The 24,900-nt window shown below is 39.0% G+C and overlaps 1 protein-coding gene across 4 annotated transcripts in view; it reads left to right on the plus strand.

Moving 5' to 3' along the window:
* The first annotated feature begins 1,128 nt into the window (after positions 1-1,128).
* The window catches only part of pigk (phosphatidylinositol glycan anchor biosynthesis, class K), a 33,897-nt gene continuing 10,125 nt past the window's right edge, over positions 1,129-24,900 (plus strand). For 2 of the 4 annotated variants that reach the window (XM_044367911.1, XM_044367909.1), the window contains exons 1-10: positions 1,129-1,261; positions 1,454-1,507; positions 1,640-1,731; positions 3,914-4,049; positions 5,088-5,199; positions 6,110-6,206; positions 8,361-8,478; positions 9,968-10,078; positions 11,921-12,093; positions 18,750-18,825. In XM_044367911.1, the coding sequence (XP_044223846.1) occupies positions 1,196-1,261; positions 1,454-1,507; positions 1,640-1,731; positions 3,914-4,049; positions 5,088-5,199; positions 6,110-6,206; positions 8,361-8,478; positions 9,968-10,078; positions 11,921-12,093; positions 18,750-18,825 (1,035 nt within the window). In that variant the 5' untranslated portion in view covers positions 1,129-1,195. Of the gene's footprint in view, positions 1,262-1,453; positions 1,508-1,639; positions 1,732-3,913; positions 4,050-5,087; positions 5,200-6,109; positions 6,207-8,360; positions 8,479-9,967; positions 10,079-11,920; positions 12,094-18,749; positions 18,826-18,961; positions 19,638-24,900 lie in introns of those variants that run through there. The other 2 variants (XM_044367910.1, XM_044367912.1) reach the window with 2 other exon arrangements.

Here is a 24,900-nt window from a genome sequence, read left to right on the forward strand (position 1 = left end):
GAACTTTATGTTGTGTAATACATTATTGTTATGACCATGAACCACAGTGGAGCAAAAGGAAATATTCTACTGACAATGTTTAATTTTTAATCATATGCTGAGAAATATCTTAAAATATAGATTTATATAAATATAGAAGTTTTAAACATTAAATGATGTATCTCTTAACAGAACAATGTTTTATGATCTAAAGTAGTGGTTCTTAATGTGGGGTCCGGGGACCACCAGGGGGCCTTGAGGGGTTCCCATGGGGTCCCCAGCAAAAGGGCAATAATTTATTTAAACTGTAATTCCATCCATAAGTAACACAATGCCAGAATGTATGAATATGTTGGTCATGGGTTTCATACACTTTCTGTTATAAAACATCTAAAAGCAAAAATGGATGCTCAGATGGGGGTCTGTGGTCTAATTTGTGTCAGTTTAGGGGTCTTTGACATAAAAATGTTTAATGAGAACCACTGATTGAAAATGAGAACCACTGATTTGAAATATATAATTTATTTTATTCTATTTTATTTTTATTAACATTTTATTATTTTACTAATCTAATCTACTAATTTATTTTGTGTAGTATTTCACAATTTTATTTATTTATTTGTTATTTTTATTGTTTGAATCATCTTTTATTATTTATATTTAATCATCTTAACTACTCATCTTCTCTTGTTGTCTCATTTAATTAACCTTTTTTGCTTTTTTAATTGCTTTGGTGTGCATTAGTCACTAAATCCATTTTTATGTTGCGTAAAGCACTTTGAATTGCATTTGATCTGTTTAAAAGATGCTATATAAATAAAGATTTTTGGAACATTTTATTTATGGTGGTTTTGCATACATAATAATACCAGACGGACAGGACACACTAAACCAGGTGGATAAGTGCAATACAAAAAAAGAGACAATAACTATATAAATAAAGTTTGATTTATTGATTGACTGATGTCAGTGGCATCTTGAAATACGGATGATTTACCAGCTCAGCCATAAAATGTCTTGGTATATGACCCTGACGCATAACCTCGTATGAAATCTTTGATAAACTCCTTTTCTTCAGTAGAAATTGATTATTGATTATTTCCTCTCCACCTTGCCACACAACACCGCTTTTATTTTTAAGTTTAACCGGAAGTGCTCGCTGGGAGGAGCCATTCGTTTTCACTTCCTGGATGTGCACAACTGGCAGTGCTGCACAATGAAAATACTCACTTTATTGAGCTTATTTTCCACATATCTATCAGCGAACAGCGTCAATATAGAGGTGAGTGTAAAGATTTGGCACGTATGTCTGAAATTTGCACTAATTTGTATGTTTTACGTCGCATTTCTCCAGAAACGTCGTTCTCGTGTTAGCTTTCTATGCTGTCATGCTAGCCGGTTAACTGCTGTTTTGGTGATGAGAAGAAACCTAAAAACAGGTGCATTTATTTATCTCTTTTCACTTGTTTCTCAGGATAGCGCAGGACAATTCTTCAGCAGTGGTCACACAAATAACTGGGCAGTTCTGGTGAGTATTTATTCATGTTTCACCTTTGCAAACATGCTAATATCAATACTCTGCAAGAATATGCAAGAAACATGTTTGTGTCTGATTAACTGCCCTTTTTCTACATTTGCGTTGTATGTGTTTAATACGCAGGTGTGTACATCCAGATTCTGGTTCAACTACCGTCATGTGGCCAATACTCTGTCTGTCTACAGAAGTGTTAAGAGACTGGGCATCCCTGACAGGTAATGCTGAAACTGCTCTCCTACTACTGTATTAGAGTTGCAATGATTAGCCGGTTAATCAGTTAATTATTTAGTTGTTAACTATTAAAATAATTACCAACCAATTTCATAACTGATTAATTGTTTGGAGTCTTTTTCTTTTTTTTTTTAAAGAAAAAATGTCCAAATTCACAGATTCCAGCTTCTCAAATGTGAATATTCTCTGGTTTCTTTTGTCTTCTATGATAGTAAAACTGAATATTTTTGTGTTGTGGACTGTTGGTCAGATCAAAATAAGGTGTTTAAGGTTGCTTCTTGGGCTTTGGGAAACAGTGACCGACAAGTTTCACCATTTTCTGACATTTTATGGATCAAACAGCTAATTCATTAATCAAGAAAATATTTGACAGATTCATTGATAATAAAAATAATCGTTAAATATCTTACGTTACGTCACTTCTGAAAATTCACTTATCTATATTTGTATTTAATGATATACTGTACGTGAGTATGTATTTGGCATTTAATTCTGTCCTATGTTCCGTTTATGTCTGCCTTGTAAAGCTCTTTGTAATTGCTGGTTTTGATAAGTGCTATACACTCACCGGCCGCTTCTTTAGGAACACCTGTGCAGTCTAATGCAATCCAATACAACAGCTCTGCCATAAAGTCTACTTTTTCGAAGCTTATACAGGTGATAATTCTACTTTATTATGTGATAATTCTGTTTATTATTGAGGTCGCAGCGGATGGTGGTGGTGTACTGGAGTGCATTATATTGAAATGTGTTCCTAATATTTTTGCCCCCCTCATGTATGTTACTGGAATGGACAATATATTAGGAACATCATTCAATATAATACACTCCAGTACACCACCACCACCCACTACGACCTCAATAATAAACATAAAGTAGAATTATCACCTTTCTGACAATGTCAACAAAAACTGAAAATGTATAAGTTTCATAAAAGTAGAATTTATAGCAGAGCTGTTGTACTGGATTGCATTAGATTGCACAGGTGTTCCTAATGAAGTGGCCTGTGAGTGTATAAGCATAATAATAATAATGATAATAATAGTTATTATTATTATTATTATTATGAGGTAGGCACTGATAATCTAGGCAGATATGAGCGGTTACCACTGTTTGTTTTTTCTTCCTTTTTTTAGTGGTAAGAATGTCTATTGATTGTAGTTTTGACAGTATAAAGGAACTTTCATTTCTAATTTTTTAGAGCAGACAATTTTACTCATCATTGTAGGAAAAGCACAGATGTATAACCTTAACAATGGCTCTGTGCTATTCAACTGTCCCAGTAAGCCATGACAGCGTGCCAGTCAGCCAGCATGCACAATACCAGGACCCTAAAACTGAAGCAGCTAAATTGAATTAAGCTGTCATTCATTTTATTAATTACTTATGTGTTTTTCCTACTCTAAGATGTTATGCCTGTGTACATTTTTTTATCAGTGTCTTTACCAAATGTGACAAATTGCGATGGAATCATATTTTGCTTATTATCTGTTTTTATATCATGGTAAGACAACACATGATCAATAAGGGTCATTACATAAGCCATAGCACGGCAAAATTATGCTTTCTACTATTAATGGGCTGGCGCTTCTTGTCCACATGTTAAAGTGTTTTTGAGCAAGACCCCAAACCCCCAAACGCTCCCTGTGTGTGTGTGTGTGTGTGTGTGTGTGTGTGTGTGTGTGTGTCTGTGTCTGTGTCTGTGTCTGTGTCTGTGCATTGGGTAAAAAAAACAGAATTCGCTTTGGACCAAAACATTTGCCAAGTGAATGTAAGGAAACTTAATTTTTCCTTTAATTTGTTCATTCAGGTTCATAAGAAAACATATATACCAAATGAAATATACACCATTTACACATATATAAAGCGTTATGTTTAACATACATAGAGGAAAACATTCAATACATGATTTCATATAATAATTAACTCAAGAAACAGTCTCTCTAAATACCAGAAAGGTATAAGCTGAAGCCTAATCTTACTACACCTCCCCTTTTTAACTCATATAAAGACCTTCAAAAAAGAAAAAAACATATCAGGCCAGTGGTATTAAACTCCATAACACAATGCTGAACTTATACTTGATTACATGAATGTAGCATCCGTCCCTTCTCTTATTTTCTAATGTAATAATCTTGAGTCTTCTGTTATTTTCTCTTTTTCCAGCCACATAGTCCTGATGCTGGCTGATGACATGGCTTGTAACCATAGAAACCCAAAGCCTGCCACAGTGTTTAGCCACAAGAACATGGAGCTGAACGTGTATGGTGACGATGTGGAGGTGGACTACCGAGGTTATGAGGTTAGTTTACGTTTCACTCAAGCAGTTACACACACACACAACTGCACTCTGTAAAAAAATCTCTTTCTTCGGAATCACTTAATCCTGTCAGAGTCTTTTTAAACAGAGTTAAAATTACCTCCTTGAAGAACATTTTCCACTGGCTTCAGGAATTTAAAAAGTCTAGTTTCTAAACCCCGTATCTTCAGATGCCTTCACAAGGACAAACATAAATTGACACTGGCTAGAGTTTGAACCGGTATGTCTCATGTCCCGCTCCGGGGAAAGTTATTACATTTTTCATCTGCATCCATATGTGCATCAAAGTTTTAGCGAAAAATCTAAAATGTTGAGCTGGCATATTTTGTCAAATGCACAACAGTGGTGGTGGTATGTCAAGACTTTCACCTGCTTTTAAAGACTCTGTCCAATATAACATCACTCACAAAGATACATATTATATACAGGTGCTGTAGGGGATCGGAGGGGATATGGGTAACGCTGATTGTCCAGTGTTTGCTCTGTCTGTTGACCAGGAAATGACTTGATATCAGAAACATCCTCAAATAGAGGAGAACACAAGTGCTTTGTTTTGTTATGGGCCAAGGTAGAGCCCCACTCTTCTATCTGCTCTCTATCTCCAGTTTGTTTTTGATTATTTACTCTGCTTTGTGCTGGTTATTTAAATATGAATAAACACCGTGCTGCCAATCCATGTTTGCTGTCACACCGTAATCATGTGCGCAAAAAAAAAAAAAAAAAAAAAGCTGATAAAGATGAAGAGGGGGAAAAAGAAGAAAAGAACACAAAGAGTAATTGATTTTCACCCTTTAATTAAAAGATAAGTAGAGCAGGACAAAAATATTTGTCTGTTATCTCATACTGACCTTGCTGATGGAGGAAATGTTTTGACTGGTGAAAAGTCTGTTCCCAATTTTCTTACTGTGTTATTAAACCGCCATGTGTGTCGAATTTAAAGGCGCACATTGAATAATTTATCTCTTCCAATTCATACTAGATTAGAAAAGTCATTGTAATTGTATGCTGTCCGTGCGTCAGGTGACGGTGGAGAACTTCCTGCGAGTTTTAACTGGAAGGCTGCCGCCCAGCACTCCACGCTCCAAACGCCTCCTCTCTGATGACCGAAGCAACATCCTCATATACTTAACAGGTAATTAAAGGACGAATCCACCCTCCAATACTCTGCTTACACTCTATATTTCATCAGTGTGTGTGATGTTCAGGCTATTTTGAGATGAAGCATCGTTAATTATTGTCTTTGTGTTTCTCGTCTACTTGTGGTTTAGTTAATAATTCCTCGCATTTCGCAAAATTATTTTCAACAGCCCACCGAGAAAGGACGCAAATGTACTGCTTATGGTTTTTAATTATACATGTAGGTGGAGAGAGGAGGATAATAGTAAGAGCAAACACTTTTTCAACTGAGAAAAAGTAAGACAGAAATGTGCATCTTGTGCCTGCATGTTTTTTTTAAGGTACTAAGATGTCAGATGGTTGTTTTGTTGTTTGTACCTGCATTAAAATACAGACTTCAGGTTGCCTGTTTGACCGGTTATGTATGGTAATGAAAAAATATTCCACAAAAAATAAAATGAGTGCAAATGAGTGAAAGATCATCATGAGTTGACACTAGCAGTATTCCATCGTTCTTACATGGTGATTTTAGGATTGTGTCTTTTGGATCGGACGGCACATTTCCGACAGACTGCTTTGGCAAAATGACGAGGAAGCAAAGATTACCTAAAAACCTGACTATTTCCTACCACAGTTACATAATGACTTATTCACATCATAGTCTATTCATCAGGTCATGTGTGTTTTATTAGATACTTAGAAGATGTTTAGTTGAAAGAGTCAGTTTTCTTTTCTTTGTTTTATCTTCTTCATCTGTGTGTGAATGTTGTCACAATCCAATTTCAGCCTCCTTTCTCCTACACAGTTCACACTGCTGCCAGCCTCTCTCATGTATCTTGTTATCTTGCATTATATATTATATTTTTGCATTATGAATTAGAAATTAATGAATTATTAATAACATGTGTATGTGTTTTTTTTAACAGGCCATGGCGGAAATGGCTTTTTGAAGTTCCAGGACTCAGAGGAGATCAGTAATGTGGAATTGGCCGACGCTTTTGAGCAGATGTGGCAGAAAAGAAGGTAAATAAACTGGAAAATTACACAACATAAGACGGAAAAAGGGCTTTTTAAAGTAACACCAAATACTGTCCTCCTTCTATTGCAAGTTCACTTCAGTTGGACTTAGTTTTCCCTGAGGGGCAATTAGCTGTGTAGCATGTCAACAAACATATAATGCCATGAAACGTAGCAACCTACATCTACCGAACATCTGCTGAAGGAGTTTATCTGTAAGAAATGTGTCCCATGTGTTGTTTTCTTTGTTCTTATGCATTGCAGTGCTTTAGGGAATTAGAGTATACATTGTTTTGGTGGCACAGACTTCTAATAGCCCCACACTCATACATTACCTATAATATTCATATATATTATAATATTCTCTTTCTCTCATTTACAACACTGCAACAGCGCTCTGCTGCTAAAAGGTGGAGTTTTTTTAAGAGTAACTTAATATCAGTGCAAAATCCTGTTTTTAGCTGATCTCTAGTGGTTAGTCCTGAGTTCTCACCTTGCTGCAGTGATGTAGTGATGTACTCAGGCTGTGCTCACTTTGACATTGCTGTTAGGTTTAGCTACAAGTGCAACAGAGCACACTTCATCACTGTTAGCTGTGGCCAGAAGGGAAACAGATATGAAACTTTCAACCAGTTGAGGTCAGTGAAGCAAAGCAATTCAGGATGGTGTTATTCTTTAAAGTCAGTGTGTTTAAGTTTTAACGTGCTGCCTGGTGTTTGAGTGCACACTGTACTATATATTCCTTATGTTACAGAATATTTTAACACCAGGCTGAAAAACAGTGTTTCATTGTCACTGTCTCTGTCACCCAGCATGACTGATGGGTTCGGTCAGCGGTGTGCTCTGTTGCACCTGTAACCACACCTAGAAGTGATGTCACCGGGGAACTAACACTTCCTGGAGTACACTTATACATCACTGCAGCAATTTAAGAAGTTAAACCGCTTGGGATCAGCAAAAACAAGATTTTCATCTGCTGTTAATTTGCTTGTGAAATGGACTGTGCATAATATATTTAACCTTTAACACCGTATATTGTGAGTGGTGCCTTCTCATTAAATAAAAAGCACATCCCATACATCAATGACAAACTACTATAACGCCTTTAAACCTGCAGTAATTGATTTTTTGGCCACTTGGGGGCAGCACAAAAATCTGTAAACCCAACATTGACACATTTTCACCTTATAAAGTTGGAAAACATGTTAGCAAAAAGTTATTTATTTACACATCCAGCAGACGCGAAGCAACATTCATTTGACCCATGTTTGTGGACACCTAATGAATGTCAACCCAATATTCACTCTCCTTCTAGCTTGGGTTTGGTCTCCACCAACTCCTGAGGGGAATATCTGGCCCTTTAGCTTCTAAATGCTCCATTATGTTCACCAGCTAGTAGCTCAATTTGTCTGTTTAGCTATTGGTGTTGACACATGATACACATAAATAACTATAAAGGCAAAGAAATGACTGTGATACATATATTAGCACAGCCTTATATGAGAGAGAAAGACTAACTCTTTTTTATAAATGGGATTGTGTTGCTTTTTCAAGGTGCTTTGGTGTTTAATTTGTGAATGGCGAGACACTAAATGAGGTAAAAACGACTTTCTGCAACCAGCGTCTCTGTTGTCCTCCAAACCTATCAATACAGAGTGTCTGGGTTACAGTCAGGCCCCAGGCTGCTAGATAAAAGCTTAGTGACGCCAGCTTTGATGTTGATGTGATAATTGCAGGCTTGAACTGCCAAATTGCAGCCACCGTAGAGACTTTTTCCACCTCCCTCCATCGTCCCCAAACCGCCTTAATTCGGTCAACTGAATATAAAAATGTTATCATGTTTGTCTAAACAGGGGAAAGAAGTTTTAATTGAGGAAAGGTGGAACGGAGGATGTGATCGAGGAAAGGAGGGAGAAGCTGTGTGTGGGTTTGTTAGAGGGGAACTGAATGGAGCTGTCGGTTTTTCTTGGTCACCATAGCAACTGCAATATGAAAGATGGTTAGAAGGTTGTGTGTGATACCATGTGTTATTGGAACAAATGGATGAGTGGTATGCCAGCTGTGGATTCTCTCATCATTTTTGTTTGACACTGTGTATTATCTTCTGTGTGTGTGTGTGTGTGTGTCTTTGTGTGTTTGTGTGTGTGTGTGTGTTGCCAGGTACAATGAGCTGCTCTTCATCATTGACACCTGTCAGGGAGCCTCGATGTATGAGAGGTTCTACTCTCCAAACCTCATGGCTTTGGCCAGCAGTCAAGTTGGAGAGGACTCCCTGTCGGTGAGTTACCTGCCCCTCGTTTGGAAGAGATGAATGAAACATCAGGTTTTCTAATGAGCGGCGGGGTTTGATACCAGATTCTGACTGAAGACTTGAATGCTATGTTCATATATACAGTGTCAATCAAATATATTCAACCTGGAGTATAATCCAAGTGTTTTCTTAAACTGCTCTTTTTTGGATTAAGGGACGTTTTCACTCTAGCAACCGCAGCCAATGTTACCCAGCGTAGTGTTACATTTTCCAATTATGTACATTGGTTAATCCTCATCCGAAAAGCCTTTTTTTTTCTTGTAAAAGAAAAATACATTTCAGAGAAAATGTTTGTTAGAAAATACAAACACCTATGCAAGCTAAGCAGCCAAATGGTTATATTAGAAAAAATATAACACATTTTTACTTATCATACTACCAGACTCAAAAAATCTTTCACATGGCTCATCAACTGGTGATGATGCGGACCTGATATTTTGCCTGGGACATGCAATAAATAAATAACTTTACCTTTAAAGTTATAAAACAAATAGAAATATCCACCTCTCCTCCTAGTAACGTCTTTGTACTCCCTCATGGTAGAGCAGGCTGTGATCAGCCACTGCAGCGTGTAAGCGGTTTGCATTTCTCCAAAAGTTGACTCTAGATCAACTTTCTCGCAAAAAATGCACTGCCCCCATTCAAATGAATGGGAGGACTGGCATTTTTGTTGCACCGTTTAATTTGATCTGAATATGACTTTAGCACAATATCATGTATGTAGCCATCAAGTGTAAATTTAAGACCTCTTATACAGGATTCCTGTTTTAAAATGAGTCTGCCGGAAACATAAAACCGTCAGCCGGAGATGGTGTTTTCAACCAACTGACGGAGCTCAAAAGACAGACTCCTTTCCTCTAGCTGACGAGTTCATCACTCCAATTGACTGTAAAACTGTTAGTGTGTTAGCCAACTAAAAATCACGTCCTATGTTTAATCACTTGAATACTTAAGATTTTTTGGCGTTTGGGTGGCATAATTTAAAGACAAGTTGTCTAAATATTTTTTCTTTTGATGTCATTATTCAGCAGTTAGTGTGGATGCTATTTATTTAATCCTGACACCATCTCTAAATACAGAAGTGCTGTTAAACCATGTCTGCAAAGCACAAGAAATTACTTACTATTACTGTGTAGTTTGAGGTGATGGCTGCCACTCGTTATGGCTCCTTGCCCCCACTAGCCATCAACCTAATTCCTACTGTAGCAAAGAAGAGCAGTTACAATGTTTGGATTTTTTTCTGTTTGATAAGCAGCTGTAGGTTGGTGTTCAGTTTCATTTTTAAAGGAAACATCCACCTAAACTGGTGTCTAAAAACAGGGAAGGAGGAATTTTGAAACATAACTAAAAATGTATGGCAGCAAACACCTCATCATAATATATAAATACTGACTGGATACTGATAATGCAGGAGACCGAGTAATATTGCATATTTGTCCCCTCCGTCTCATTCTAGCACCAGCCAGATTTGGCCATCGGAGTTCACCTGATGGACCGTTACACCTTCTACCTGCTGGAGTTCCTGGAAGACATCCACCCTGCAAGCAAAAGCAACATGAATGACCTGGTGAGGATATGAGAGAGCATATGTGCCATATAGGGCTGCAACTAACATTAATTTACATGATTAATTATACTAATTTATTATTTGATTACTTGTTTAGTCTCGAAAATGTCAGAGATTAGTAAAAAAAAATACAGATCAGTTTCCTAGAACCCAAGTTGACGTCTTCAGCTTTTTTGTCAGATGTTTGACATTTTTCCTTGATAAATGACATATGATAATCTGATCGACTAATTGATTCAGTGCTAGTTTACTGTGTACAGCTCTGCATATACATCAATGAGTTGTACATGTGTTTTGGTTGATAATTAGTGCATCATGTAGGTGTGCAACTGTGCAAGAGACGTTTGTTTTACATAAACATGGTTTTGTATTAATTTGTGTTGTCTTTATGTATCTTTCTCTGAATATTTACTTAAATCTTCAATTTTTCCTTCACTTTTGATGAAAAAGTCACAGTACTGACTATAGTAGTAGTATAGTGCTGAATCAATTAGGTGATTGACAAAAAAAATGATCAACAGCCATTTTGATAATAGATGGATTGTTTATTCAGTTGGGTTAATTTCGTTGGGTTTTGGGCTTTTGGTCAGAAAACACAACATTTAGAGATATCACTTTGGTCTTTGAGAAACTGTGATTATTATTTCACAAATTTGTGACATTTTATAGGCTAAACAGTTAATAAAGAAACGTTAGATTATGAAATAAGCCGTAGCATATGACAGATATTCATTCAGGATAAATCTTTTTTTAGCCGCTGGACTGAGACAGAAAGTGACTCACTTCCACCACTTTGGTACTAACAATGGCGAGACAGTATCTCTCCTGCGTCGCCCTCCTCCTCCTCCTCTGTCTAGTGTTATAAAGTTTGTAGTCCTAAAGGAGATGAAAGTCAAACAGGACTCGCTCAACTCTGCACTTGAAACAGAATGTCTGATACTGTGTTAAGGTTGTTGGCCTTTGACACATTACGGTGGAGATGGTGAGTACATGCTGCTCCGGGGCTTTGCTCAATCTCAGCAGCATCTCCCTTTTCATCTTTTCCACTCCTGCAGAGGTCCACTGGCCCCAGGGATGAGTCCTCATCCCCGACACCTATCCCACCACACCAGGAGTTACTATCAAAACATCTCAAATCCCAAGTCAGAGTCTCCAAGCTCGATCAATGTGTTCTGAGTAATGCTTATTAATCTTTCCAATTTTCCTCCGTCTGAAGATGCGCTTTTTGTTCTTGTGCTATTTTGTGGAATTAAGGATCGATAATATAGATTTCTCAGATGAGCCCAACAAATTTCCTTTTTTTTTTTAATCCAGACCACAAAGGCTTTCCTTTGAATGAAACAGAAATTGCATCAACCTCCCTTTACAAAATCCCCTACCAATCGTGTGTTTTTCAAGTCCTGTATGGCTGATTGAGATAACGTTCACCTCGGCTTAATGATTTTAGTTTTCCTTTCAAATGAAGAGCCCACTCGGACAACACATGGATGAATCACGCACATAAGAGGATTAACTCACAAGTGGTAACACACCAGGCACTGGAAGATTTTGTAATTGACGATGACATGCCCAAATGTCAAGCTCCATGCCTCTAATCTTCCTCACACACTGTCACATATTTTAACACTTCCACTGCAGCTCTAGCCAGGTTTTATGTAGCCGGTTACTGGTCGCAGCTAGCTATCAGTGGTACTGTATGAGAGGAAAGAAATACAAATTGTTTAACACTACACAGCACAACAAGTGGATATTTACCGTATATATCTACATAAATAGAATATTCGTTTAGGTTTTGATGAGTGAATGGAGCCTCTTAACGTTTTTCTTTCTTTGTTTCCCCAGTTCAAAGTATGTCCCAAGAGCCAGTGTGTGTCCACTCCGGGCCACCGTACTGACCTGTTCCTGAGGGACCCAGGAAGCGTCCTCATCACAGATTTCTTTGGTAGTGTCCGTAAAGTCGAGATCACCATGGAAACCATCAACTTGACCGACCCCATCGAACCGTTGGAGGAGACGTAAGCTGAACCCTTTTTTAATTCCTTTTTTTAATTGTTGTCATCAGTCAAACATTTTGACTCAATTTTGACTTTCTCATACGACGATGAACGGCAGCTTTAGAAAAATCCAGATTGGTCAAATAGTCACCTTCTTGGAGGTTCTGAACGTATTGTTTAAAAATAAAGTTGTTGCGGTTTACTGGTAGTTAACTACGTGATACACGTCACAGGGAAATACTCTTAGATTAGACTAGAGGTGCACCGAGTCAAGTCATTGATTAGTTGATCGACAGAAAATTATTTTCATAACTTTCTTAAATTTGAAATGTTGCTGCTTTTCTTTGTCTTGCATCATAGTAAACTGATTATGTTTTGTTTTGACTGACCAAACGGTCCAAAAAGATATTTGATGACGTCACCTTGGTCTTGGAATTTTTATTGGCCAAACATAATATGCCCCGAAGCACAAAATCATCATGGATACACGTTAAAGCATCATAATTCCCTTTTAAATATTAGTAATTAAAAAAAAAACAATTATATTGAGGAAAATAAGTTTCACTTTTAGCCCTAATGTGTAGTGATTTTGAAGTGGATTAGAGACAAACTGGATGTAAAACCTTAATTGAGGCCATCCTCCTTTTGTTTAAATTGATGTGCCGTTGGTCAAATTCAATTTGTTTCGTATCCATGTAACTAGGCTTCGATTTCTGTTTAGAACATCTCTCATTACTGATATTGATTCCTCTACTAATGTTGAGTGTTGAGTGGGCTGTGTTTGGGAGAGTAAAGCACACAGTAGATGTTGGTATGACTACCCTCAAGGTGATATAAAACCTCATTGTCAGGCTGACCATTAAGATTATTGTTGGGTCTGATAGTACAGCACATTTTGATGGCATTTACTGCTTTATATAATCATCGCCAGCACTTAATGCTCTATTTCACAGCATAGTGAGGGTGATAATTGGACATTTTCCCTTGTCTGTCCTCAGGTTATAATTCAGTCACTCTTCATAAGTGGCAGGGAGAGAGCAGCAGTGTTTCTCATACATAATCTGTGGCGCTACCATGTGGTGAACTAAACAACACGCACCCGAGTCCATTTCAAAAGAGTCCTCCATTGCATTAGGTCAATGCTTGTTGTGATAAATGGGTTTTGCCACTAGATGGCTGTAGAGACCTGTCTCACTCTTTAACATCATCTGCTTAACATCCGCTCTCCATGGTGACATATTGTTTGCTTTCTCATATTAGCCTGTTCCCACACAGACTAATCCCATAATAAGGACAATCATCAGGAGTCTTAGGAACCACAAAGCTAATGCACCAAAATGCAAACAGTCCTTCATATATTGACTCATGACTACGGGTAAGACATAGTTTACCATGAAGATTTAATAGAAATTAAAACTTTATTCATGATTACGCGCTTCCCCCCACTTCTATTAATTTCATTAAGCTGGGCTTTAATTGAACCACTGGGAGGTATTATAGCCAAAGAATCTAATATGGTTGGCTGCTAATTAGTAATTAGAGGCAATTGCCATACCGATTTTAGTCATTGGCTGTTTTGGCCTCAGGCTAGTTAGTCACTGCACACAACTTCCCCTATTACTTTATTATTGATTAGGGCCAACACATTAGGTCTGCTGCATGCAACATAGAAACACACCACTGGTGTTATTGAACATGGCTGTTGCCCTAATTCAGTCCTAGAGAAAGACCTTTTATCTCCAGTTCTGATGTAAGAAACCAGCAATCCCCTGATTCATTTGATGTTTTAATGGAGCTAAGTTTACTCATGCACCAAAGGTCTGCTAGTGTCTTGCTACTTTTAAGAATGATTAAAAAAAAAAAGTGCTATCAGGAAAGTTCAAAGATCTTGGGGAGGCTAATGGTATTTTCTCTCATCTTGGATGTCACATAGGGTAGTAAAATCTTTGCCCTTTGTTTTAGTTAATGAGGTCATTATTACAGACAGCATTTTAGCAATTGGCAAATTAATGAGTTTGTTCAATAAATAATATATGATATTCTACCAGAAAACCATGACCTTCATCAGCAGTGGGCTTATCAAATTACTTGATTAAAGCTCCTGAAATCTTAGTATTTCACCATAAAATTACATATTCATGATTAAATACACAACAAAGTTAAGAAACAAACAAGTTTAACACTTAAAAATGCATATAATCTGCTTCATTAGAACTGTGTGTGTGTGTGATTCAATCAGATTGATTGACAGTGGCCTAAGCAAACCACTCCACAGCTGTCATCACATTTTGAATCAATGTTGTTTCTACAGTGCAGTACTGTGGGTTTTTAGAGCTTTTTCACTGAAAATGGCTGCCTGCTGTGGCTGAAAACAACATTATGAGGACGGTGACCAAAACAATGAATAATGTAGTGGATGGGGAAAACCAAAACAATGAGCTGAAAGTCACTATAAAAGCAAATCTGAGGGGAATAATTCTCAAGTGACCCCTTTCACATACAAGTGGTCATTTGATCCATTGTTATTTAAAAAAATTTGATTATAGTGACTTTAAATTAAGGAAGGACCAGTGAGTGTACCAAAAGACAGTAGATAATTGAAGCTGTAACCAGTGGGTGAATAATGCCACACATATTTGCTTTGGATGGGATTAAAATTACTCATCAGTAGAGAGGAAACAATTAATCAATTTTCAAGACAAAAATCGTATGACATCATAATGATAGTAAACTTACTATCTAACAGCATCTTTGGGTTTTTAGACTGTTGGTTGGACAGAACAAGCAGTTTGAATATCACTTCAGGCTCCGGGAAATTATACATTTTATTATTTTCTGACAGTTTTCAGAAATAAGATTAAATGAGAGATTAATTTGCATATTAAACGATTATGAATTTCTTGTTGCAGCCTTACTTACTTTAACTGACTAAAAAAAACAGTTTTTGTCAACAAAATAAGGACTTAGTTATCTTAATCCACCAGCACATCTGGATCATTTAAAAAAACATCATTTAAAAACAACAAAAGAACAATCACTAAGAGACGACAGAAACGGGGTCTTTGTTAGACCTTGGTTCGGACGGCACTGGCGAAGTTGAATAATAGTGTTTCATAAGACCTGAAAATGGGGCTGTAGTGAGCCCTGTGTGCTCCAACAGAGAAAAGATCACAGATGTCCTCTGAAACAAGCTGTTATTGAATATAGCGCTGCTTTAATCCACTTTTGTCAGCTCATTCGGCCACTCAGGCAAGTGGAGGAGGATATTTGATGGGTACACGTGTGTGTGCAAGTGCGTATGCCTGTCTCATACTCGTTCTCTAGCTCGCTTTACCTCCCTCTTATTCTCTCCTCTCACCCATTTCTAAATGACCGTTTTTCCTCAGAACAAGCTCTTTCATTAAGTGAATTGCACTTGATGGAAAGGACGTTTTAATGGACCCCCTCAATCCTCTTCATTATACATAGGCTTAACAGTGTAATGACATTGTGTAGTTACTCACTTCCAGCCATAGGTGGGTGTTGACCAAAACATGTCTTTCTCTGGGTCACGCAGCTCCCAGGATAATTACAACTATCAAATTAAAGCTGAATTTCATATCCCATTGAGTTATTAAGTCAATGTAATGTAATTTGTGACCTGGAGCGCCGGAGAGAGTCTACAAAAACTACTTGGGCTATTAGTAGAGCAGATGTTAAAAGGAAATTTGTTTGACCTAAAGATGACAGCTGGAGACAGCAGTGATACCAGAGCTGGAGGTGGGGAGGGGCAGTCACATCCATTAGAATCAGCTAAGTGGATTGAAAAATCCTCTCCAAAAATCTCTTTATAGAAAATAAAGTGGAAAGTGGTCTGAATTGAATTAGAGCTCATCTCTTGTGCTAAGTGAAAGGGGGGTAAAACGGCGGTGAGACGTCAGTGCTCTCAGTGACATGTTTCCAATGCTAGAAAAAGCTCGGAGCACATATAAGGCTCAGCGGGAGATTGTCTCCCGGCCTGCCAGCTCGGCCTGTTTTTCCTCTGTCTCTGTTCCTGTCTGTCAGAGCAACTTCTGCCCCACCGCACAGACATGTCGAGAAGAGACAGGGCCAGAGGAACGGAGCCGAAAAGGATAAAGACCGAAAAATGGAAGAAGGAAATGCAAAAGAGCAGAGAGGAAAATGTTGAGTGAGAGACCGAGACCAACAGCAAAAGTAACCGAGAGAAGAAATAAAAGACAAAAGAGGAAAAAGGAGAGGAGGTTGTTTCACTGAGCGAGTGGTTGGAGGAGAGCCACGGTGACTCACTGGGGGATATGGCCCACTTTGTGAGCAGCTGTCTAACCTGGACTTTCTTTGATTAGCCAAAGACAGCCACTCAGTTAAACCTCCACTCGATTGTGACCTTTAGTGGAGACGTTTCTTCTCGACTCTGTATCTGTAGTGGGATGTAGGAGTCAAGCGGTCGTTCAGAAAGATATATGGAAGAACACAAACATTTCAAAACTGCTCATGGCAATTCAGTTTGTCTGCTTTGTTGAAAAGATTTTCAATGTTGAATATCTATATATATATATAGTGGTCAAGTAGAGTAAATCAGCAAGTTGTAGCCAGAATGGAACATTTTTCTGCATTATACTTTTTATGTGCGCATTTAATTTGTCATTTATGCTGATGAGGTAAATCATACCCATACAGCTTGAACTGCTAAGGCAATATTGCACATTTTGTTATTGTCAACCAGTCCCAAAACCTGTGAGACAAACAAAACCAACTGTTGTTTTGTCTGTCTCATAGTACTTGTCAAGAATATACACTTTAATTTAAAAAAAGGCTAAATAAGTTCTGTATAACAGCTGGGCGCTGTGGTTTTTAGGAAATGTTAGTAAAACAGGTGTAAATAGTATATTGTTGGGGGACTATTTTCAGCTGAGGATTAAGTGTGTTATTGAGTATTTACAGCAGCAGTATGGTGTATGTGTGATTGATATGAAATTAATTAGAGTGCCCATGTTCACTGTAATAAAGGAACATGTCACCCAGTGTAACGATGTGGCTCATAGTTGTGTTTTTTAATGTGCTTTTTGGACAACAGTGGAGGTCTTAACACAGGAAGAACACAGGAAAGCCCTGTGACTGGATAACCAGTTCCATATCTGAGAGGTCATAGGTTTTGTTAATCTTGGCTCACATTAACTAATGTCTATCCATCAACTGACCTTTTTCAGTGTTTCTTACAAAGACACTGAACCCTTAACTCACTTCATTAATATAAGTTGCTGTGGATAAGATAATTGAATGCTTTCAATGTAAATGTCTTGTTCTCATGTGTTTTCATGTATTTTAGTTTTCAAAAAGGATGGAAGACCATCTTTTACTTTAGAAACTTGAGTGTTTAGTTTTGTCCTTTTAAAACAAGTTATTCATCTTTGTACACTTAACCTTGGAGGCCGGATACAAAGTTTTCCAATTGGGTGTTAATTTCTGTTTCTGAAATAATGTCTATGCTATTCAGACCACACACAAAGCCTGTTTGAAAGCCTGTCGGTTGCCTCACGTTGCTCAGAAAATCTATGAATAAGTAAAAATAAAAATCTTTAAAGATACTATCAATAAGAAATGGCTCTTTAGATACGAACTTCTAGACAGATTTCAAGCTTATCATTAGTTATCCTACTGATACATGTAGTACTTAACAGATGAGACCTGAAGCTACATATCATAACTGTAGTTAGTATTTCTACCCAGTGTTGTAGCACAGACTGACTCAGGTAAACATGACAGTTTAAGGAAGAGCTTCAAGTTCTGAAACAAATTCAAAGTAGCTTTCCGTTAAGCGCCAATATTTGTGCACATATTGTCGAGCACATCCTCTCAATTTCATTCCTTTTATATTCAACCGCTCCCCTCCTTTTTTCTTTGATATTATTGACTTCCACTTGGGGAGCTTTTTTTCCCCCAGATTTTTGTGCAGAGCTCACTGTAAAAACTGTGTATACAAGCTTATAATCATTTCTATTTCTGTCACGTATAAACTGGCAGAGAACGAGCGAGATTCAATGAGAGCGCTGCTTGCGTGATTGTAACATGTTAGCAAATGAGATGCTGCGGGGAGATGTTTGCTGTGTGGCATCAACAAACACCAGCTGCATCAGAGGTTGTTTACCTGCTCAACAAATCTAATGCCAACCCCGTATGAGCATTGAAGTTGACTCTGAAGCTCCCCTTTAAGTTTGAAATAGCACAACTTTCACTCTGGGTTTTAGAAAAATAAACCTAACTGGAGAGTGCACCGTGAGTAGTTCAGGGAACCTGGGAGTTCTCTAAAATCATTGCTCTAAAAAAGGAAGTGAATGAGTTGCTGGTATTTTGTAGGTTTTGTTCCCCATTTATCTCATCCATTATTATCAAGCTAATTTTGACACTCTTATGGTTCCGCAGGATGACTTTCTTCATTTATCAAGGGAGGAAAAATGGGTTCATTTGTATCACTTTGCACTGCATATCACTGACACACACCTCCTCTACACGCACTGCCAACAGAAACACTGGAGTCTGTTCCTGTTCCTAACAGCTTTTCTTTATCACTGAATAATGGTGGTCCACATAACAAAACCTTAATGCTTCCAAAGTGCAGTTTACTTACTTAAGGTAAACGCTAAATAGAGTGCTGTTTTTGTGTGTGTTTTGTCTTTCAGTCTTGTGAATGGAGAGCTGCAAAAAGAGAGATACTCATATGTGGACCAGCTGCCGGTGTCTGAGATCATCCATCAGGTAAGAGACCCACATGAACACCAGGGTCAGTTTAGGACACCCAAAACTGCAAAAAACGGGTCTAAGTTGAGATAATATGTAAGACATTTTAACATCATTATAGTTGAAAGAGTTTTCATGTTTGTCATCCTTTAAGCTTTAGCGTCTGCAGCCATTTATTCCGCCTCCTGTGTTTTTGTTGTCTGAAGTGTGTCCACGCTCATCCTTAATTTGGACACAGAACACAAAGTTATGTGCAGCATCCACCAACAGATGTCTTTGTGCCGTGTCCATGGTGACAGCTCTGAGTGTGAAATGCAAGTGCCTCCCGGTCTCGGTGTGGAGGGACCACCGTGAAATCTAGCAGAATGGATAGGCAGGATCGTGGCGAAGAATTTTGCATTCACCTCATTCCCAAATGGATTGTGGCTTTCAGTCGGGCCGACCTTCACAAATGAACACCTATTCCTCCTCATTCCACCTCTGGAACGTGTGCTCTGCATTCAAATAGCAGCTCTTGGGCCGCGTATCATTCTTGCAGGGTTTTCCATTATCAGCCTATTAAAAATACTATTTCTATACTCCCACTTCAACTTGTGCCTCAGAAAAGCAAAGACATCACATTAATCCTTGCCACAGGCAAGAGCAGACAATATTGGTGATTACATTTAGGCTTCAACCGCCACTGAGCCTCCCATAGTAAAAAATACAAAAGGTGCACATATATACAGTATTATTCAATACAATTCTTAGCTGTGTCCAACCCCAGACTTTCTGTCCGTATTAAAATCTAAATGGGTATCTTTTTTGTAATAAAATATCTTACATTTTAACAAAGATAAGGCAAGTTGTCTCAAGAGTTCAAGAGTTAGATCTCCCATCGGATGGTTGAATACCTTTGTAAACCTGCTCACCTTGCACCTTACAGACATCAGAATTGGCGGGCTGCGTCAGACAATTTCTGTAACTTTCCAACACTGACAGTCCAACATTCGTACCCACTTAATGCAGCGATTGGTCAGCTGTGAGGAGGTGAGAAAGGAGTCAGGTTATGAACTTCTCTTTCAAGCTTTCTACTTTCATTCTTACACGTCTGTTTCTGTCACTTCTCATATGTACAACAAACTGCGACACTACGAATGTCTTCCAGGAGAGACTGTCTGAAAATGTGCGCTGTTGTCCACATATTTAATCAGTATCATGTCTTCCCCCCTTTCCATGACGGCTGGCTTTTCACTCCACCTCGGAGTGTGGCCCATCAGAACAAGTATAAAACATTTGCCTACTGTTGTGGTTGAACAACACATCGTAGGAACCGGTTCTTTATGGGCATAACCTGAGTCTCAGCCATGGTGATGCAGTCTAAACCTCTTGGAAGGTCATCCTGCGATATCTCCTTGGGATTAAGACAAAATATGACAATTAAGTAATTATTTGTTTCACTTTATATGCTTAAACATACAGTATGTCAGATGATTTGAAAGTTTCAAACCTGGCTTTGTGTTTTTGGAGCCTAAGCAGAGGATCAAAGCAGCTGTTATGTGTGGTTTTTCCACAACAATGGTCGCCACCTCCATCAAAAGAGGCTGTTTGGCTGTTTCTGATTTGTAAGCAGACACAGTCTCATCCAGCGTCTGTGTCAAAAAGAGTCAGTAATTTGTTGAGGTCTGATGTGTTTGAAATGATCATAGGTCATTCAGTGAATACAGTAAAATTGGAGCGACTGATGTTTGGTTTGACAATGATATTTGTCTCCTCTGTGGAGGCAGACACTAAACTATTGGTGTTGATACCAGAGGTCAGATCCAGCCGACTCGAGTAAGAGGTGTTAAAAAAAACAAACAAAAAAAAAAAAACTCAGAAAAAACAACACTGCTGGAAATACTGTTGGCTGACGTTGTTGGTGTGAACAAAGGAGTCAGTCAGTTGGCCCAGAGAAATGAAGCTGACCACAGGCCTGAGCTCTGTCAGACGACTTATTGAGCGTCGTGATGGGGAAACAGGAGGGGTCTCCACACCCAGTGGCACTCTGGGAAATTAGCTGAGGACTGCCTCTAAAGCCTGGCAAACACAGTCTGGTTACAGATCGGCTTCCCGCTGCTCACATTAGAGCGCCCTGTAAACTGTGTCCGTAATTTTCAATACATAGAAGCAATCACACTATTGAAAGATTGCACACTCGCTCACGCAAACACACCCTATTAAGCCTCCGCCGTCTGCTACTTGGCTTCATAACTTGATTCACTCTCTCTTTTGCCTCTTTTTTTTTTTTCCCCCTCTGGATGTTCACCTTCATACATCTTTTTTCTGTTTTTCTTATATTTCCGCCTACCCCCTCCTCTTTTTTAAATGCACCCACACGTACAACACACAAACACACTCGTCAACCCGACGACCCCTGCCAGAGATTTTGATTATTGGCTAGCACTCCCGCTGGGTTGAAGATGGGAGTCCTGACAGACTGAGTCATCTCTCTCCCCCTCACCATAGTCCATCTGCACTGCAGCAGAATGACCAATGTCCATCAAGCCTATTGACAGCTCCCCCGTTTTTTGATTTGCTGTCATATTGTGCGCCGCGCTCTCCGAGATATCTTTGTTGTCATGCAGGTGTAGTAGCGCCCTTTTGTTGTCGCTGATCAGATGCACTCATCTGAAGAAGTAGATGAGATTGAATCTCCTAAGACTTGATGTCTAAAATATTCCCAAGTGGTTTGCAGCTGATTTCAGTTGTGCCACCAACAAAAACAAATCTCACCGTTTGTCTTTTAAGCAAACTATTTTTCCATTTTGCCAGTAGACCAGGCGACGGCTTGTAAATAGAAAAGTCATCAAAGTGACTGACATTGGATGTATAAGGCCGCGCTATATGGCATCTGTAAACAAATGTCCTCTCGCTGTGTATGTGGACATGTATATGTGAGGAGTTGATTAATGCCCTGTCACCGTTGGCAGTTGTCTCACTAATGGTGACAGGGTGAGTCCCCTTTTCCTGCCACCTCCTCTTCCCAACCTCACACATCTCATCATGTTGCCAACGCCTAATCACAATATGTTCAGTTCTGGAAATAACTAGAAGGAGCTCTTTTTTCTCCACTCTCTTGTGTATTCTACTTTTTTTTTTTTTTTTTTTTTCTCTCTCTCTCCTTCGCTGCTGTGAGTCCTGGTCTCTGGCGTCAAATTGTTATTTGTTCTTTTGCCAGCTTGACGCCACACCATATGGCTCCAGAGAATTGAAAGTGGAAACAGTGGAAAATTAATGCTTCGCCTCCCTCCCATCCCTCGCCAAATCCCACTTTCCTCACTCAGGCTGCAACAATGACGCTTTTCAAAAGTGGATGTTGGGATTGTGTGGATCACAGGCCAAACCCACTCTGACAAGCTCCCTCCATTTAATCAAATATCAATTAGAATTTGCCTTGCTGCATTGCTCGTGCTCAATAATTACAAAACAATGTCCTCTTGAAAAGCAAAACACGCTTCACGAGAGAATAATGCACCCTCTAGTTCCACCGTCCAGCATTTTCTGAGGGCTTAAATGTCAAGGCAATACAGTGGAGTGTCCGGGCCGCGCAGAATGACTGCTGCTCTGTCATCCGGCTCTGCACAACCTACATTGCTGCAGTTTTGACCTTGAAGTGCTAGTGTATGGCAGGTTGTTTCAGACCTCCCTCAACGGCCATTAGCATCCTGCATGGCCATGTTAATTAGCTCCAATCAATCAGATGGGTAGCCGTTAATTGATTTTACCGGTGAATTGAATACGCAACACAAAGTGCATATAATGGAGGTAGACTGCTTGAGTGTGGGTCCCTGTCCTTGGCTGCGGGATGTGAATGGTTCCGTCAGTGAAGGTCAGCGAACACTCGCCTCTTTTCTGTTTCTCTCTCTTCTCTCAGCTGTTTCTCTCTTCTCTCTCATTCTCGTGCCTAATGTGTTTCATCCTGACATCCTCCGGTCGGCTTTTCTTTTTCTGAAATGGATGCATTCTTTCCACTGTGTTTTCTTTTCTTCTGAAAAGTCAAAAACTCAAACACATCTGACAGCAGATTAAAGCAGAATGGGGTTTTTTTTGGCATTGATTTCTATTGAAGGCTATTCAAGTTTGATTTTCAAAGTAGTTAATATATTTAGGGGCATATAGAATATTCATTTAATCAATTAGTTGACCAACAGAATATGTATTAACAATTGAGATAAAGGATTGATTTGTTATTAAGCTTCCTAAGTGTAAAAATGTTCTGTTTTTCAAAATTTAAAAACTTTGGTCAAACAAAACGAGCAATTTGAAGATGGCACCTTCCACAATGTAAACTTGTAGTGTTTGTTTTTTTTTGTTGCAATTTTTTTACAATTTAAACTTCATTTCTGCGATACATGATATATCAGGCAGTATGAGCCTTTTGCGGTTATCGGTCGTACATGTCGGCCAGTAAGTAATAGTTTGAAAGGTGCGTCTTTATCACAGATTTTCCAAAAGAGCAGCGAGAAGTTTGTTTTTCAGCTTTAAAATCATTCTTAGTCACAGATGTTTAAGAAGCAAATGTAAGGAATCCTTATCAGTTATGTTTGTTATTTATTCTCTATGAAAAGACTATTGGCTCATTTATCATTTTTTTAAAACTCTCAGCCACAAAAATGGTGTTTGAGTCAGGCTATATTTTATGCACTAAACAAATGATTGATTAATTGAAAGAAGAGACAAATAGTGAACATAATCTTGAGTTGCAGCCCTGATTTAATTTCATTTGTGGAGAATGTTTAGGTATCGGCCTCTGACTTCATACCGCTTTACTTCTCCTCTAATGTTTCTCTCCCTAACGTCGCTCTCTTGACATATGCTCCTCTATCTGCTGGCTGTGCTGACGTGGTTTCCTGTCACAGTCGATCCATCTCCCTCCGCTCTTCCTTACCCAAGGGTCTTGCGCTCACACACACACACACACACACACACACACACACACACACATATCCGCACACACGCATTGAGTCACAGTCATGCTCCGGAAGCATCACTGCCTCGTACGGCAACTGCAGCTCTCAGGATAGGAAAGCCCTTCACAGAGTGATCCGGTGCGCCCAACGTATCACCAGGACAGCGCTGCCCTGCCTCCAGGACATCTACACCAGGCGGTGCAGGTCCAGGGCAAAACCAGATCATTAAGGACATTCACCACCCCAAACCATAAACTGTTTCACTGGCTGCCCTCAAGCAAACGTCTCCGCTCCATCATGGTCAAGACTGAGAGGCTGAGAAGGAGCTTCTTCCCCCGGGACATGCGGACCATAAACACTTATAACCTAAACAACACACATCCTGCACCTATCTTGCACTCTGCACCTTTTTGCAGCTCAGCACCTTTGATACCTTACCACTTGCATTTCCTTTTTGCCCACTGTCCTCTTCACGCTGCAAATTATTTATAATTTGCCACTTATTTCTTCTTTTATTTATTTATTTTTATTATGCACATATATGATATTCTGTTATTTTCCCCTTTACACAGCTTTATTCATTATTATTATTATTATATTGATATTCTGTTACTTTTCCCTGTATGTAGCTTTCTATTTTAAAAAAATTTCATACTGCTATATAGCTTTATGTTTGCTATTTGCACAGTTGTTGGAGTTGTTGCAATTTCATTTCACTGCTGCTGTACATGTACTGTTGTACATGTGACAAATAAATCTCTTGAAATCTTGCACACCTCTGCCTACAATTGTCATGGAGGTCAGCTGCTCCCCATGGCCACATGCTCCCAGTCGTCTGTTATGAACATTTCCCAGCCACGCTCTGCTGCCTTCCTCTAGGTGTTTAAACCTCAGCTCCTCTCCTTCCTGCTGGCTACTTTGTCACCAAGGCTGCACCTGAAAGTGTCCCAATTCAGATTTGGTTATATAACACAAATTTGACACCTGTGATGCGGCGAGAGCAGGAAAAATAACCCCACAACGAATTCATGATTTGGACCGCATCTATGCAGTTTGAAATCAGTGGCCTTGCAATGGCCGTCCGAGCTGTCAGATCAGTATTCGTGTGATTGTGTCAACGTCTCCGTGGGACAGATCACTGTTGTCGTAGCTCTGTGTCCAT

This window comes from Thunnus albacares, chromosome 12 (genome assembly GCF_914725855.1).
Source record: "Thunnus albacares chromosome 12, fThuAlb1.1, whole genome shotgun sequence".
NCBI classification, from domain to species: Eukaryota; Metazoa; Chordata; class Actinopteri; order Scombriformes; family Scombridae; genus Thunnus; species Thunnus albacares.